General features: G+C 43.2%; 1 protein-coding gene across 1 annotated transcript in view; it reads left to right on the top strand.

The window, feature by feature from the left end:
• Positions 1–11,748, top strand: part of SYNRG (synergin gamma) — a 36,198-nt gene extending 24,450 nt beyond the window's left edge. Inside the window, exons 16-23 of the mRNA XM_030462354.1 lie at positions 1,354–1,953; positions 2,308–2,471; positions 3,192–3,245; positions 3,983–4,079; positions 4,358–4,506; positions 6,293–6,403; positions 6,835–6,870; positions 7,869–11,748. Coding sequence (XP_030318214.1) covers positions 1,354–1,953; positions 2,308–2,471; positions 3,192–3,245; positions 3,983–4,079; positions 4,358–4,506; positions 6,293–6,403; positions 6,835–6,870; positions 7,869–8,000 — 1,343 coding nt within the window. The 3' untranslated portion in view covers positions 8,001–11,748. The remainder of the gene's footprint in view (positions 1–1,353; positions 1,954–2,307; positions 2,472–3,191; positions 3,246–3,982; positions 4,080–4,357; positions 4,507–6,292; positions 6,404–6,834; positions 6,871–7,868) is intronic.
• Positions 11,749–13,010: the final 1,262 nt, after the last annotated feature.

Genomic DNA, 13,010 nt, shown 5'->3' with positions numbered 1-13,010 from the left:
GTATGTGGGTCGTGCCTGGAAAGCAGCCTAAAGCCTAGCTCTCCCCTCCCAGTGAAATGAATAAATGAAGGCAGGAATGTTTTGTTGAAATGGCTTATTCCTCCTCAGGATGGGGTGGCCAGATTGAAGCAAGAGGGCAGCTGGGAAGTCAGCTTGTTCCCACCCTGCTCTATTAAACCAAGTTGCTGCTACCATGTGCCAGCTGGTTAAGCCCATAATGTTTGTCAGAGGAGTCTCAGCTGAAACACTGCTCAGAGAATATATTTTCTGGGTTTGCTTTACCTCCAGACCATTTGACCCCAGGCACTGAGCAGCAGCTGAATGTCTAATCCAGACTGACAACTGTTAATGCTGGAAAACAAATGCCAAGTGTAGTTTAGTAGGGCTTTTTGGGTTGGGTTTTTTTGGTTTGGTTTTTTTTTTTTAGTGCTTTAATGAAAACTACCCAGCCCCTGGCTCTCTGTGCCTTCACTCTGGATCAATCTCAGTCTAAATGTGAAAGATCAGTTCAATGAGTGGCAGACAGAGCCCAGCAGACCCTGGGCACTGTGCTGGCTCCAATGTAAGCAGCAGCCAGGATCTGCCTCATACCTGCTCATGGCAGTGAGGAGAACCTATTGGCCCATGTAATTGCCAGGTGAGTATAAGTGTTTGGAGCTTTCTGCAAAATAATTGGATTTTCTCTCTACCTAACTGAATAAGTAGTTTGTGAAAGCTGAAGTGTGATACATTCCCAATATTCCTGTCATTCCTGGGACCTCTGAGTCTGACGAGTCGGCCGCACGGCGCTGCTGTAGCTGTGATAAGCTTCAGCAGGACTGCTGCTTTTTCAAAATTCTTGCAGCACGTTTTCACGTGTTATTTGTATCAAAGCATGAATATAAAATTAAATTGTATTACTGCTTTATCGGAGGGAATGGAAAAGTTAGCCCAGTCTTCTGTGTGGTTGGTTTTGATAAGATGAAATAATGCGATAAGATGTTTGAGTTGCTAATGTTTACATTTGGTTTGCTGCAGCCAGCATCAGAAAGCTGAGCTGGTGAGCTGTGCAGCCTCTACTGCCTAGATACATTTTTTGTGTGTGTTTCTTCATTACCCATAGCAGGATGGTGACTTCCAGCTTAAAATACAAGGCAATACTCAAAGGTCAAGGCTTACGTTTATTAAAGTGAGAAATTTTTGTATTATATGTGTAGGTGTTTTCCAGGTTATTTTTGTGCAGTTGAAGCCTCATGGAAACAACAGTTCACTGTGTTTGTTCTTGCAGTTCTTTAAGACTCTTGGTGTTTATAGCATGTGGAGTGATTAACGTTTGAACTTCAGGTTCTAATTGTAGGGGTTTGTTTTTCTCAGATATAGATGACTTAAAATGTGCCCCATTTGGAAGCTATAACAGTGGGTCTGCAGTCAGCAGCCTGGCAAGCTATGACTGGTCTGACAAAGAAGACATTCATCAGGGCAAGAAGCTCTCCTCCCTTGGCCAGTCTTCAGGAAGTGGATCCTCTGCGGCTACTTCTGTCCTTCAGAAGAAGGAGACCTTGTTTGGCAGTTCAGAAAACATTACCATGACAACAGTCTCCAAAGTGACAACCTTCTCTAGTGAGTATGCTTTCCAGGATGTTTCCTTTGCAGCCTTTGCAAACTTTAAAGACTCTGGACCAATAGCCAGTGGTCCAAGTGATGATGACACTGGAGACTTTGGTGATTTTGCAAGACCTTCATCAGAAGCCCAGGATGCAGCAGCCACTGACACGAATCAGGAGGCAGATTTCCTTGCTGGAGCTCTCCCTTCTGAGCTGCAAAGAGAGTCCACAGATGACTTTGGAGAATTCCAAAGTGAGAAGCCAAAGATCAGCAAGTTTGACTTCTTGGTGGCAACTTCCCAAGGCAAGGTGAAATCTAGTGAAGAAATGATCAGGAGTGAGCTGGCTACGTTTGACCTCTCTGTTCAAGGTAAGGCTGCTCAGAGTGGAAGAAGCCCATAATGCATGGACCTTATCAAAGGCTAAGTTTTCTAATCAAATTAGAAATTAGCCAGTGGGGCTTGTTCCAAAGGCTGCTGGAAACAAGCCAAATCTTCTTGTGGATTTCTGTAGCATTTGGAGCTGGTCTCTTTCTAGAAGAAAAACATTTTTATGCCAAAAATTATAAGAATTGGGGAACTGGGGAAATCTGCACCAGGCACCAATAAACAGAAAGCTTTGTTCTTCTAGTGGAGTGGGGCATCCCTTGCTCCTGCTTTATTAATTTTAAGTAGCCCATGCTTTGATGAGTAAAACAGTGACTTGTTTATATCCTGACTTCTAGGGTCTCACAAAAGGAGCTTGAGCCTCGGTGATCGGGAAATCAGTCGCTCCTCACCTTTGCCAGTTTTGGAGCAGCCATTCAGAGATCGTTCAAACACTCTCAGTGAGAAGCCTGCCCTGCCTGTCATCAGAGACAAATACAAAGACCTGACTGGGGAAGTTGAGGTAAGGAATTATCTGGAATGCAAGTAAATTGGCAATTATTTTCCTCAGTGAGGCATCGGGGGGGGGGTTCTGTATCCAGCTCTTTGGGACTGTAGCTCGTTGAGTTCAGGGTGTGGTTCTGAAATGGCACCTGGGCAAGGTTAGATGTTCTGATTGGAAACTGCCCTTAAAGGAAGTTTCTTCTCTCATGCCTTTAAAGTCTTGTGAAATGGGAATAAAAAATGCTGTTGTCTGAAAGTCAGTCAGAATCACTTGACTTTGCTGTCTAAGCTTGTAAATGGAAATTACTCTTCACTTAAATCTGATCCCAGCTTTGGCACCAAGACCATTGGTTTGGAGAAGTGTTTCAACATCTTTGGCTTCATAGTAGTTACTGCTCTTTGCTCATCTTGAGAATAGATGGTAAGAGGACTTGGATTAAATTCTCCTCACCTCAATTTCTTGAGCAACAGACTTGTAACAAATGTGTCAGGTGACCCATTCATGTATGTTCTTCCTTTTGAAACAAGTTCTAACTGCCAGAAGTCAAATTTTTAGAGTACAGGTGCAAAAAGAATATTTAAAGAACAGAGAGGAAGTTGGGAGTTGGTATGTTAAAAGTTTACATAGCCAATCTGCAGGTAGTCCCTGAGAATCCCTGCCTAATGTCTGTTTCTTGGGGTGAGAAGCAGGGAAATGTGTGCAGGAACAGGATTCAGACTGTCCTTTTCTTTCACATAGGAAAGTGAGAGGTATGCTTATGAATGGCAAAGGTGCTTGGAGAGTGCCCTGCAGGTAAGTGAACAGTTTCCAAAACCTTTTCCTTCTTCCTAAAGGTACCACCTGCTTCAGTGTTTAAGCCCACAGAGGCACAGAAAGGGTGTGAATCAGCCCAAGTGAATCACAGTTTTGAAAACAAAAGGTGTCAGGCAGCAGAAATATCACCTCCTCAGCTGAAGGGCCTGTAGAAATCTCCCTGCCCTTTGTGATTAGCTTGGCTGTTGGTAAAATCTCAAGATAGGAATGACTGTGATGTTCCTGTGTTCTGGGTGCCCAGTAAGCCATGTTGTTCAGGGCACAGATAGCAGCTGGCTCCTCTGCATTTCTTGAGAAATGGCCTTGTTTAATGTGCTGTGTAGAGAGGCCATTAATTTTCTGGTAATGGGTGTCAGATGTTTCACAGCCAGTTTAGTTTTCTTTAAAATTTCTTCTTTGCATCTGAGTGTTAGACAGCCCAAACTGTGACTGCTGTTACTCAGCTAGATAGCAATGAATGCATACTCTTAAAGCTATTATTTTGGTAATGCAAATATTTGGGGAAATGTATTCAGGTTTTAGATGTTCATACTTTTCCCCTGATCTTCTAATAGCTGCAGCTTGAATATATAAAAACACGTGGTGGTGGATGGCAATTATTTCTTATGTAATTTGCCTCCTGCTTTGTATAACAGTTTCTGCTGGGGACAATCTTGTTATCTACCTTGAAATAACCATTATTGACACCACCTTTTTATGAAATTCTTATCTACCAGGTCATAAAGAAAGCAAATGATACCTTAAATGGAATAAGCAGTTCATCTGTTTGCACTGAAGTTATCCAGTCTGCTCAAGGCATGGAATACTTACTAGGTATGGTTTGCCTTGTCTCTTACACTGGAATTTCTCAGAAAAGCAGTGACACAGAACCACTCTTCCCAATATGCTATTTATTTTTTACCTCATCTTTGCCTGCACCAAAGTAACAAACAATTCCTCTACTCAGTAAATGTAATTTACTACTTTGAAATCCCCTCTCATGACCACCTTTCATGGACAGCCCTGCCTGTTTCCTGCTCTGAGTTGAGGTTCTGGCAGCCCCTGCTTGTAGTGAACTCTCTGCAATCTTCCCCTGTGTTTTGTATCAACAGGGGTTGTTGAAGTCTACAGAGTAACGAAGAGAGTAGAGCTGGGTATCAAAGCTACTGCTGTTTGTAGCGAGAAACTCCAGCAGCTGCTGAAGGACATTGATAAAGTGTGGAACAACCTCATCAGCTTCATGTCACTTGCTGCTTTAACAGTAAGACCAAACATCAGCTCTGTCTTTACTAAAAAACCAAGTTGTAATGATATGTAAAGTGACTTCATGGGGTGTCCCAGCTTTGCAGTTTGGATTTTCCTCTTGCAGAATGGAAATTGGGCAGATATTTGGGATATGCAGTTTAAAGTTCTCTGTAAGGAAACTTATGTGCAAAATGTTATCTTACTGCCTTAGTAATTTAGGTGGTGCCATGCAGGTATTTTTGGTTCTGTCCTGTGTTACATAAAGCCTGGCATAGTATGAAATCAGTGCTTTCTATGTTATACTGCTTGGCAAATGAAGTTGATAGACTGGGATTCACCTGTTTGGCATTGCTGACAATAACAATCTAAAAAGCTATCAGAATCTTCTCCTGATTTCAGGAAGTGGATTAAAATGTAGTCCCTAAACTGCTTTTTTTTTGAAGATTAGAGGGATTACCTTAACGCCCAGAGCTTGGCCAGGTGTTCTCTGGTCCCTTTCTGTTCCTCCACTGGAAGGTGTGAAACCCATATCTTCTTCCCTGGGTGTTTCAGCCACAGATCCCAGCTGATGCAGAAGTGGCATTTAAGCAGGGAGCAGTATTGTAGCTCAGAGGCATGTGCTTGGAAAGGTTAATTTTATCTTTTAAAGGATTTTGTTACAAGGTAATTTTATGCACAGTCTTGTGGTTTTTCACTCCAAATTACAGGATGACCTTCTCCTTTGCTTCTCTCATGCATTTAGTAAACAAATATTAGAGTGCCTTTATTAATTTGATTGATCTACTTAAAGATTAAAGGCTGTTTTTTCACTACTCCAATGATTCTCCAGCCATTCAGCAGGGGAGCGTGAGCAGCATACCCAGGGTGGGGATGAAGAGCACACGTGTTCTAGGATCACACCTTTTTTTAAATTTTTTTAAATCTGCTTTTATTTCTAGCCCTTGTTTTTATTTGCACTGCCACCTTCAAACAAAAACTTCCAGAGTTTTATGCCACCCTTATGCAAAATTGTAAATTCTCATTTATCTTGTGGCTGGAATGTAAACTCATGTACAGGAGAAGTGAGTGTCTTCATTTAGTACTGATTTGCAGGCTTATTCTGCCAGCCTTTGCCTCTCTCTAACTTGAGATTGTGTATGGCTGGTGACCTTAATTCTTCTTCTCTGCTTTGGTTAACCTTAATATCCTGTTTTGTAGTGCTGTGCCATGCTCTGGCTTCAGACAGAGCTTCAGAAAGAATTAACTGCCCTTTTTTTTTCTTTTTTTTTTGGATCAGGCACTAATAGGGAATTCAGGACAATAAACACTGCCACAGACACCACTTCAAATATGAGCAAGGGAACTTGGTGGCTCCTTCCCTTGCAGCTGCACAAATAGTTGCTGCATTCCAGGGTTTATCTTGGGCCAGTTCTTCACAGGCTGCAGTTGGGATGGAGCAGCCGCCGCCTGGGCTCTTTCTCTCTCCTCAGAAGTTTCTTCCCCTTTTGATGTGGGAAGGTGGAACTTAAGAATTCTTTCCTTTGTAGTCTAACCCTTTTTTTTTTTTTTTTTTTTTTTTTTTGAGAGCTTGAGTGTTATAAATTAATGCTGATGGAGATTGCATGGCAGGATTGCAAATACCTACTGATGGCTCTGATTAAATCACACATCAGCCTATGAGAAAATGCCATATCTCATCTCTGCTGCCTTGCTGGTGTGGTGCTGTGCCTCTGGGCAGCAACCAGATCAATAATTGTTATCGTGATGTCTGAAACTTCTGTAGCCACTGCAAATGCCTCCAGCTTCTTGTCTCATGTCTTTAGCCAGATGAAAACTCCCTGGATTTCTCCTCTTGTATGCTGCGCCCAGGGATTAAGAATGCCCAAGACCTTGCCTGTGGAGTGTGCCTCCTAAATGTGGATTCAAGAAGTAAAGTAAGTATCATGGCTTCTGCTGTTAAACTCATTATTTCATTTGCTCTTTGGATTGCATTTAGGCCTTGGGTGTATTTAAAAAGATTTTATGGCTGTAATTTGTAACTGGAAGGGGCAAAGGCAGAATACGACCCATAGGTGGGACTCAGTCAGTGTCCTACATTCCTTGGACACAAACGTGGATAAAGGGTTGAGTTAAATGGTTCGTAATGGGGAAGAAACTGGGATAAATACTTAAAAAGTGTATGTCTTTAAAAAATAAACATCTTTTAATGACTTTTCTTCATGAAATGCATCTCCAAGGATGACCAGGAGGGGACTATTGCAATTAGCAGTGCTGGGAGGGAATCCCAGGATATGTACAGAGTAATGCCAGCCAAGTAACACCTACTAGCAGTTTTCCTGACTTTTTGGTTTCCACGTTATTTCAGAAAGAAGAGAAACCCGTGGAAGAGCTTCCTAGAAAAGTATGAATCTGTAAAAAACATATTCTTTATAGAATCATTCTTAGTTGAGTGTGGAAGGCTGAGCTGCTAGCTGGCTTTCAGCTCTCATTCTCAATTGTACCAATCATGAATCCTTTTCTTCTAGTCATTTTTTGTGGTTGTAACACTTGATCTGATCAACTAACATGCTCCAGAGCCTCCCCTTTGTCTTGTCTGCATGCTTGTATCATGTGATTACCTTCTGGTTTTGTGCTACTTCTGTCATGTGGGGAAAATCCACTGCAGTGAGTCTCTGAGCCTGGATCTGCCTGTGTGTCTGGACAGGAGAGGGAGGGGGAACAGTAGGGTTTTTTGCTACAAATATTGACTTTTAGCTCTATGTGGTAGGCAGTGGCATTTTTAGAAATCTCTGCAGGGAATCCAGGGTGTGGGGAAGAGAGTCAGAATATTTTTTTTTAAAAAGGTAGCTGTGAATCATTGAAAAGTATCTCCTAGCAACACACATCGAGATGTTTTAACGTGTTTGTGGCTTCACACGCTCTGCTCAGGAGCTGCTCTTGTAAATCAGATTCAATTAGCAGAAGAAAGTAGATCAAATTCAACCTGAAATAACACTAATACAAAGAGTTGCACCTGCCTAAATCACAGCAAAAATTGAGCCAGTGAAATAAATGCAGTAGCTATCTGCTGGCTGGCAAACAAGCTTTTATTTTGCATGGAGAGGTAGGAGAAGATGAGTGAAACAAGGTGAGTTAGTTGCCAGGTTCAGATTCAGCAGCATCCTCATCAGATGGTTCCCATAAAACAAGGTGTGACAGGCAAAGGAGGGATCAGGGGTGATGGCTGGGGGGTTTTGTCCACCCATAGATTGAAATAGAATGTTGTTTGTTGGGTGGTCTGTCCAGAGTGAGAGGGTGCTGGGGTGGTACCTCTGCAGTATCCATTTTCCACTCCAGCTCCCTGACTCTGGAGCAGATGAGACTCTCACACTTGTTTCAATTCTTGTGATTTTTTTTTAGGCCTTTAATTCAGAAACAGATAACTTCAAGCTGGCATATGGAGGGCACCAGTACCATGCAAGCTGTGCAAATTTCTGGATCAACTGTGTGGAGCCCAAACCTCCAGGTCTCATTTTGCCAGACCTGCTCTGAAAGCAGCAGCAGCACTGAAGGTGGAGGATGGGGTCTGAGAGTAACAGGACACTTGGGGTGATGGTGTGGTAGGGTAAGTGGAAGGGTTTGGGGTGTGGTTAGTGTTTTTGGTACCATAATGGGCTAAAGCCACAGTCACCTGCCAATTCTCACGAAGAATTTCACTTGAAATGGATGGGGTTTCAGAAATAACCAGAAAATAATTGCACTGTGGCAAAAAAATGTGGCATTTCAGTCTTTCCCCAAGGTGAAAGTGAGTTAGTCTGTGTAACAAACCACTCTGCTAACCAGGAGCATCAGTCTCTGAGAGAGGCCAATAGCCAGATTCCAAGAAAAACTGCAGAGCTAGACTGGTTTGCATGGAAGTGACCATTTAAATACTTGAAGTACATATTTGCAAGCATATCTCTTCTTTGATGTTTGTGGTATATGGACCAGGATGTTTTTCTTTAGATATTTGCTGCTCTACTGCTGGAATGCACACAATGCACAAGTCACAGTAACTTTCAAGGCAAAATGAATTATCTGCTTAGAAGGGATGAGCCTGAAAAGAGCCACTGGATATTTATGCTCTGACTGTTCTGTATTGTAAGTTATACTGCATTTCTGTGCATAACTGGTTTGCACTGGGGGATAAGGACTTGGAAAAATTGTTGGAATTCTCCCTCTTCTATCTGGATTCATTAGTACAGGAAGCTGGATTTTGAGCCTGGCAGTCTGTAGCAATACAGAGTTTCTTTCTCTGGAGGTGTAAATACAGACTCCTTCCTGCAGGTCTGGGTTCTTGTGTCCCCCCTGACCCCTTGGCACTTGTGTGGCTGCATCACTGCTGAGAACTGGAGACTCCTCTGATGCAGTGTGTCTGCTTCTCTGGATGTACATTAACATTTCTGAACATCAATATGCTTTTCTGGATGGGGTGCCTGTGTGTAGCTTGCACAGTCTGCTGCTCTCTGTAGTAACCTGTTTGTCTGACTCAGAGTTGGCAGCACAGGATGGTCCTGAGCTCCTGAGTGATTTAACACTGCAGCCTGGTTGGGTTTTGGAGCAGGGTATTGCACACCCACCCATTGCTGGTTAGGGGAGGTGCAGCTATCAGACCAGAAGGAGGTTGGCCCAACAGAGTGTCCCAAAATGTTACCCATATATCTAAAGTACTTGATTTTATCTTCAGATGCACATCCAGGCAGCAGTGCAATCAGCTTTGGTTCTACTCACAGGATTTTAAACCTAGTGGGAGCTTTGTGGCATCATTGCAAGAGCTTCACCCCTCTCCAGTCTTGGTATGCAGTGAAGTGGGGTGTTTATCCATCAGGTACAACTTGCTGCTTCATTCTTTGGCTGAAGTGTCTCAGAACATTCTCGACAAAGGTACCAGCAGCTCTTCTGAGTTACTCCGGCCTCCTGAGTAGCTGACACTGATGGGTGGTTGTTTGCTGAAATATAGATTACAATGAGGAAAAGTGATGCTTTGTATTGAAAAAAAAAACAGACACAACTTTGTTATACTAAACTATTAATTATACCAAATGAAGCAATCTTGGCTAATCAGAGTGCTAGGTGTCTGGCCCCTTATTTACACAGATTAATATAAATCTTCCTACTGCCTGAAATTAGCTCCTTCATAAAATAAGCAACTTGTGCTTCCAGTCACAAGCTCAAGCTAATCAAGTAGCAGATTTTCAATAGAGTGACAGTGCCTGCCTACCTTCTGCTGCCCACTCATTGTCAAAAAAAGGACAGTCACTCACTGCCTGCTCTCTGATTCCTGTATTAGGTGTGCAATAGTTACAGCAGTCAGTCAGTCAGCACCGTAGTGTGTGACCACAGCCCTTGTTTTCCATCAGAATCAGGGGCTGCTGATTCTGTGCAGGTCTTCCCAGGGGGGGTTGGGGGCTGCTCAGCACAGGGAGCCAGCACTCTCCTTTTGCATCCTGAATTACAGGAGCACTTCAGCACCATCTGACTTGAAGCAGCCGCCTCGCCTCGCTGCTAGCCAGGGGACTTCTCAAGTGGTTGGGAGTCGCTGGCTGACGCAGAGGCTGTTGCTTATGAAATGCTATATTGGGAAAAGGGAGGTTATTGTTAGCCTGGGTTTCCACCACAGTTCCTGAACACTTAGCTAGATAGGGGGGGTTATTTTATTTTTTCTAATTAAAGAGAATGCCACAAATAAAGGAGGCTGCAACGTGAAACTTGGAGCAGTTGGTGCTTCAGACGTGGTGCTGGTGAGGTTGCTGTAAAAGCCTTTCTCAGTGATGTTTGTCTTGTACTTGTTAGGCAAGTAAGTTCCCTCTCTGCACTGCAGCCAGCGTGGCTTTTGGCCCATGAAAACAAGGAATTGACATTTACAATTATAATTGCAGCAGAGCTGACTGAAGTCTGACACTACTGCTTGCCTGCTCCCTCCAGCAGGGAAAGCAGCAGGCAGCACCACTGCCTGTGTGGTGAGCAGAAAGCATTCTGAGCCCAACGCCTTGACGTCATGGGAAAACACCAAATGGTTTGCATGTAGATCCCCCTGATAAAGACATTGCACAACCAGGATCATCTCCCTGCCACATCCCAGCCATTAAAATGACTCACTCTTGCATTCAGCAGCAGCTCGGGCATTGTGCTGCCAGCCAGAGCCCGGTGTCCTTGCAATCTGTATCCAAGGTTACAGTATTTTCTACAGTCCATTGTCACAGAGCACGTTCCCTTGCTTCCTTTGCATACAGGCCAATGGACACGCTGCCTTTTGCTTGGGTTGTGTTGAATTTCATAAACCTGACTCCTTTCTCTGCATGGATCACCAGGAAAAAACGAGGAACGTGGAATTTTTGTATTTACTGTTTGTGTTCTCTGGAGCTGCCTTAGGATTACCTATGGAAAGTGGGGTTTTTCCTGTTTATTTGTGTATATCTGGAGTTTTAAGAGATTATTCCCTTGGTTATTTAATGTGTACAGCCCTTTGCCCAGCTGCATTCCCAGTGCTCCTGTGCTGTCTTCATGTGTTGTGGTGACAGGAGGGCTGGGGCAGGGTTGGGTGGCCCCAGCCCCTTCCCCTGCCAACCCCTTGCTCTGGTTTGGTTTGAGAATCCCCCCAGAGCTGCTGCCCAGCATTGGCTGCAGCCACTGAGAGGTTATTTGTGGGGTGGAAATTGTTACATTCTGCACTTGACCATTCCCCTGCTTTTTCCTCTCTGGCAGCAGCTTCTCTTCACCTGGGTTTGTGTGGAGCAGCTTTTCCCTTGAAGGGATCATGAAGTTTAACCTAAGGGTGAGAAGATGCTCTTGAAAACCCAAGGAGCACTCCAGTTTCTAGTTAGCCAAGTGTCAGGTTAATTAAACTTGAAACAAGAACTGCCTTTTCAATAAAAGCTGCTGCTGTACGAACTACTTGCTCTGAAAGGTTTTGGTTGTGCTTTCTGGACCTGTATTTAATTCCAGTTCTCAATATTACAATACAAATATCAAAATTTTATGAAGGAAAGTGCTCAGAAAACTTCTCTCTGTATTGTGATTCTTCCTTCTGCCCTCTGGGCAAACATTATTTCTCTTCCAAGAAGTGGTTTTGTGATTAGTAGTTGGAGCTATTTCAGTTTGTGCTATGCTGGAGTCCCTGCTGATATTTTAAATCCAGTGAGAATAAGTGTTATTAGTTAACTTTAGTCCATTGTTTACCCCCTTAATTCTTGGAATGATTTACAAACCCTTGGTTGGGATTCAAACTTTGTATTCAATAAAGAGCTCATTTCATATCTGACCAACCTGTGAAGTGATTATTCAGGATGCAGCTAGAAAAAAAAAAAAAAAATGTTGCTTTTTGCTACTTGCTGGTACCAAGGGCTGTCACCTCTGTGAGGGCTCCATGGATACACACGGCAGAGGGAAACCCTCCAGGACTCAGGAGAAGCCTTGAAAGTTTGACAAAAAGGGCCTTAAACATAAGGAGGCTGAGTGAGTGAAACCTCCCATGTGGCTACTGTCTGCAGTTGAGCAAGAAGATCCCAACTGTTTGGAAAACCTGTGGGGAGCAGGAGGAATGATCTTCCCCTCAAATCCAGCTGGTTTGCTTCCAGCAACCTGGAGTTGCACCATCTCTGGCTCCATAGATTTGGGGATGCATGGAAAAGTGGATTTTGAAGGGGAAAAACCACTCGTGTGAAGTATCTTGTTGGCATGAGTGCAAAAGGAGCATTTCTGCAAAGAAAGTCCTACAGGTATGGACACCATTGCACTGGTACCATCTCCAGTGGGTATATTGCAGGTGAGTTCTTGATTTCATAATGTGCTTTGTTAGGCAATTACATTTTGCAATAGGTCTAACTTCCCTTTTTGTTCAAAAGTCAGCCTTGAAGCTTTCTTGGCTGATCTTTATGATATGATATTGTAGCTATGATGGGATACAAGAGTAGCATCTTCCCTTCCCCTAGGCACTAGGGCAGTGTGTGTACAATGTATATATAATGATTTAAAATGGAAATATTTTACTTTCCAGTTTTTATAGAGAAAATGCTGTTACATTGTACATAGTCCATTTAAAGCAAATTTTGGTTTTTAGTATTTTTTTCTCTTTGAAATGTCAAGCTTTCAGAATGAATGCAGACTAATGATTAGTCTTGATTTGCAGTCCCAAGTTCCTTTTCTTACTTACCATTTCCCTGCTCACAGTTTAACTCATGATAAAACTGGACAGATGATTTTAATTTCTTTTTCAGTCTCCTGTGTCTCTTTGTCACTGAAACTGGGGGGGCAGCCATGAAACCTGAACTGCACAAAGCTAATGTCAAATCTCTTTCATTCCAGGGAGCCAAAGCCTCATTCTTGCTCATCTCCAAAGCAGGAGGAGACCTTTCCCTGCCAGTGCTGGTGGTACCAAAGGACACCCAGATCCAAGTGTTGGTATTGTTGGGAAAAAATGGTGTTGAATCATTTGGGGGTTTTTCACGTGTTTTGTCTAAGTGTATCCTGGACAAAGGATTAAAGAGGGGGCTGCAGGGGGACTGGGCTGTATTTATGTGCCTG

The sequence above is a fragment of the Calypte anna genome, chromosome 19 (assembly GCF_003957555.1).
Source record: "Calypte anna isolate BGI_N300 chromosome 19, bCalAnn1_v1.p, whole genome shotgun sequence".
In the NCBI taxonomy this organism is placed as follows: domain Eukaryota; kingdom Metazoa; phylum Chordata; class Aves; order Apodiformes; family Trochilidae; genus Calypte; species Calypte anna.
This window is presented reverse-complemented; position numbering and strand designations above follow the sequence as displayed.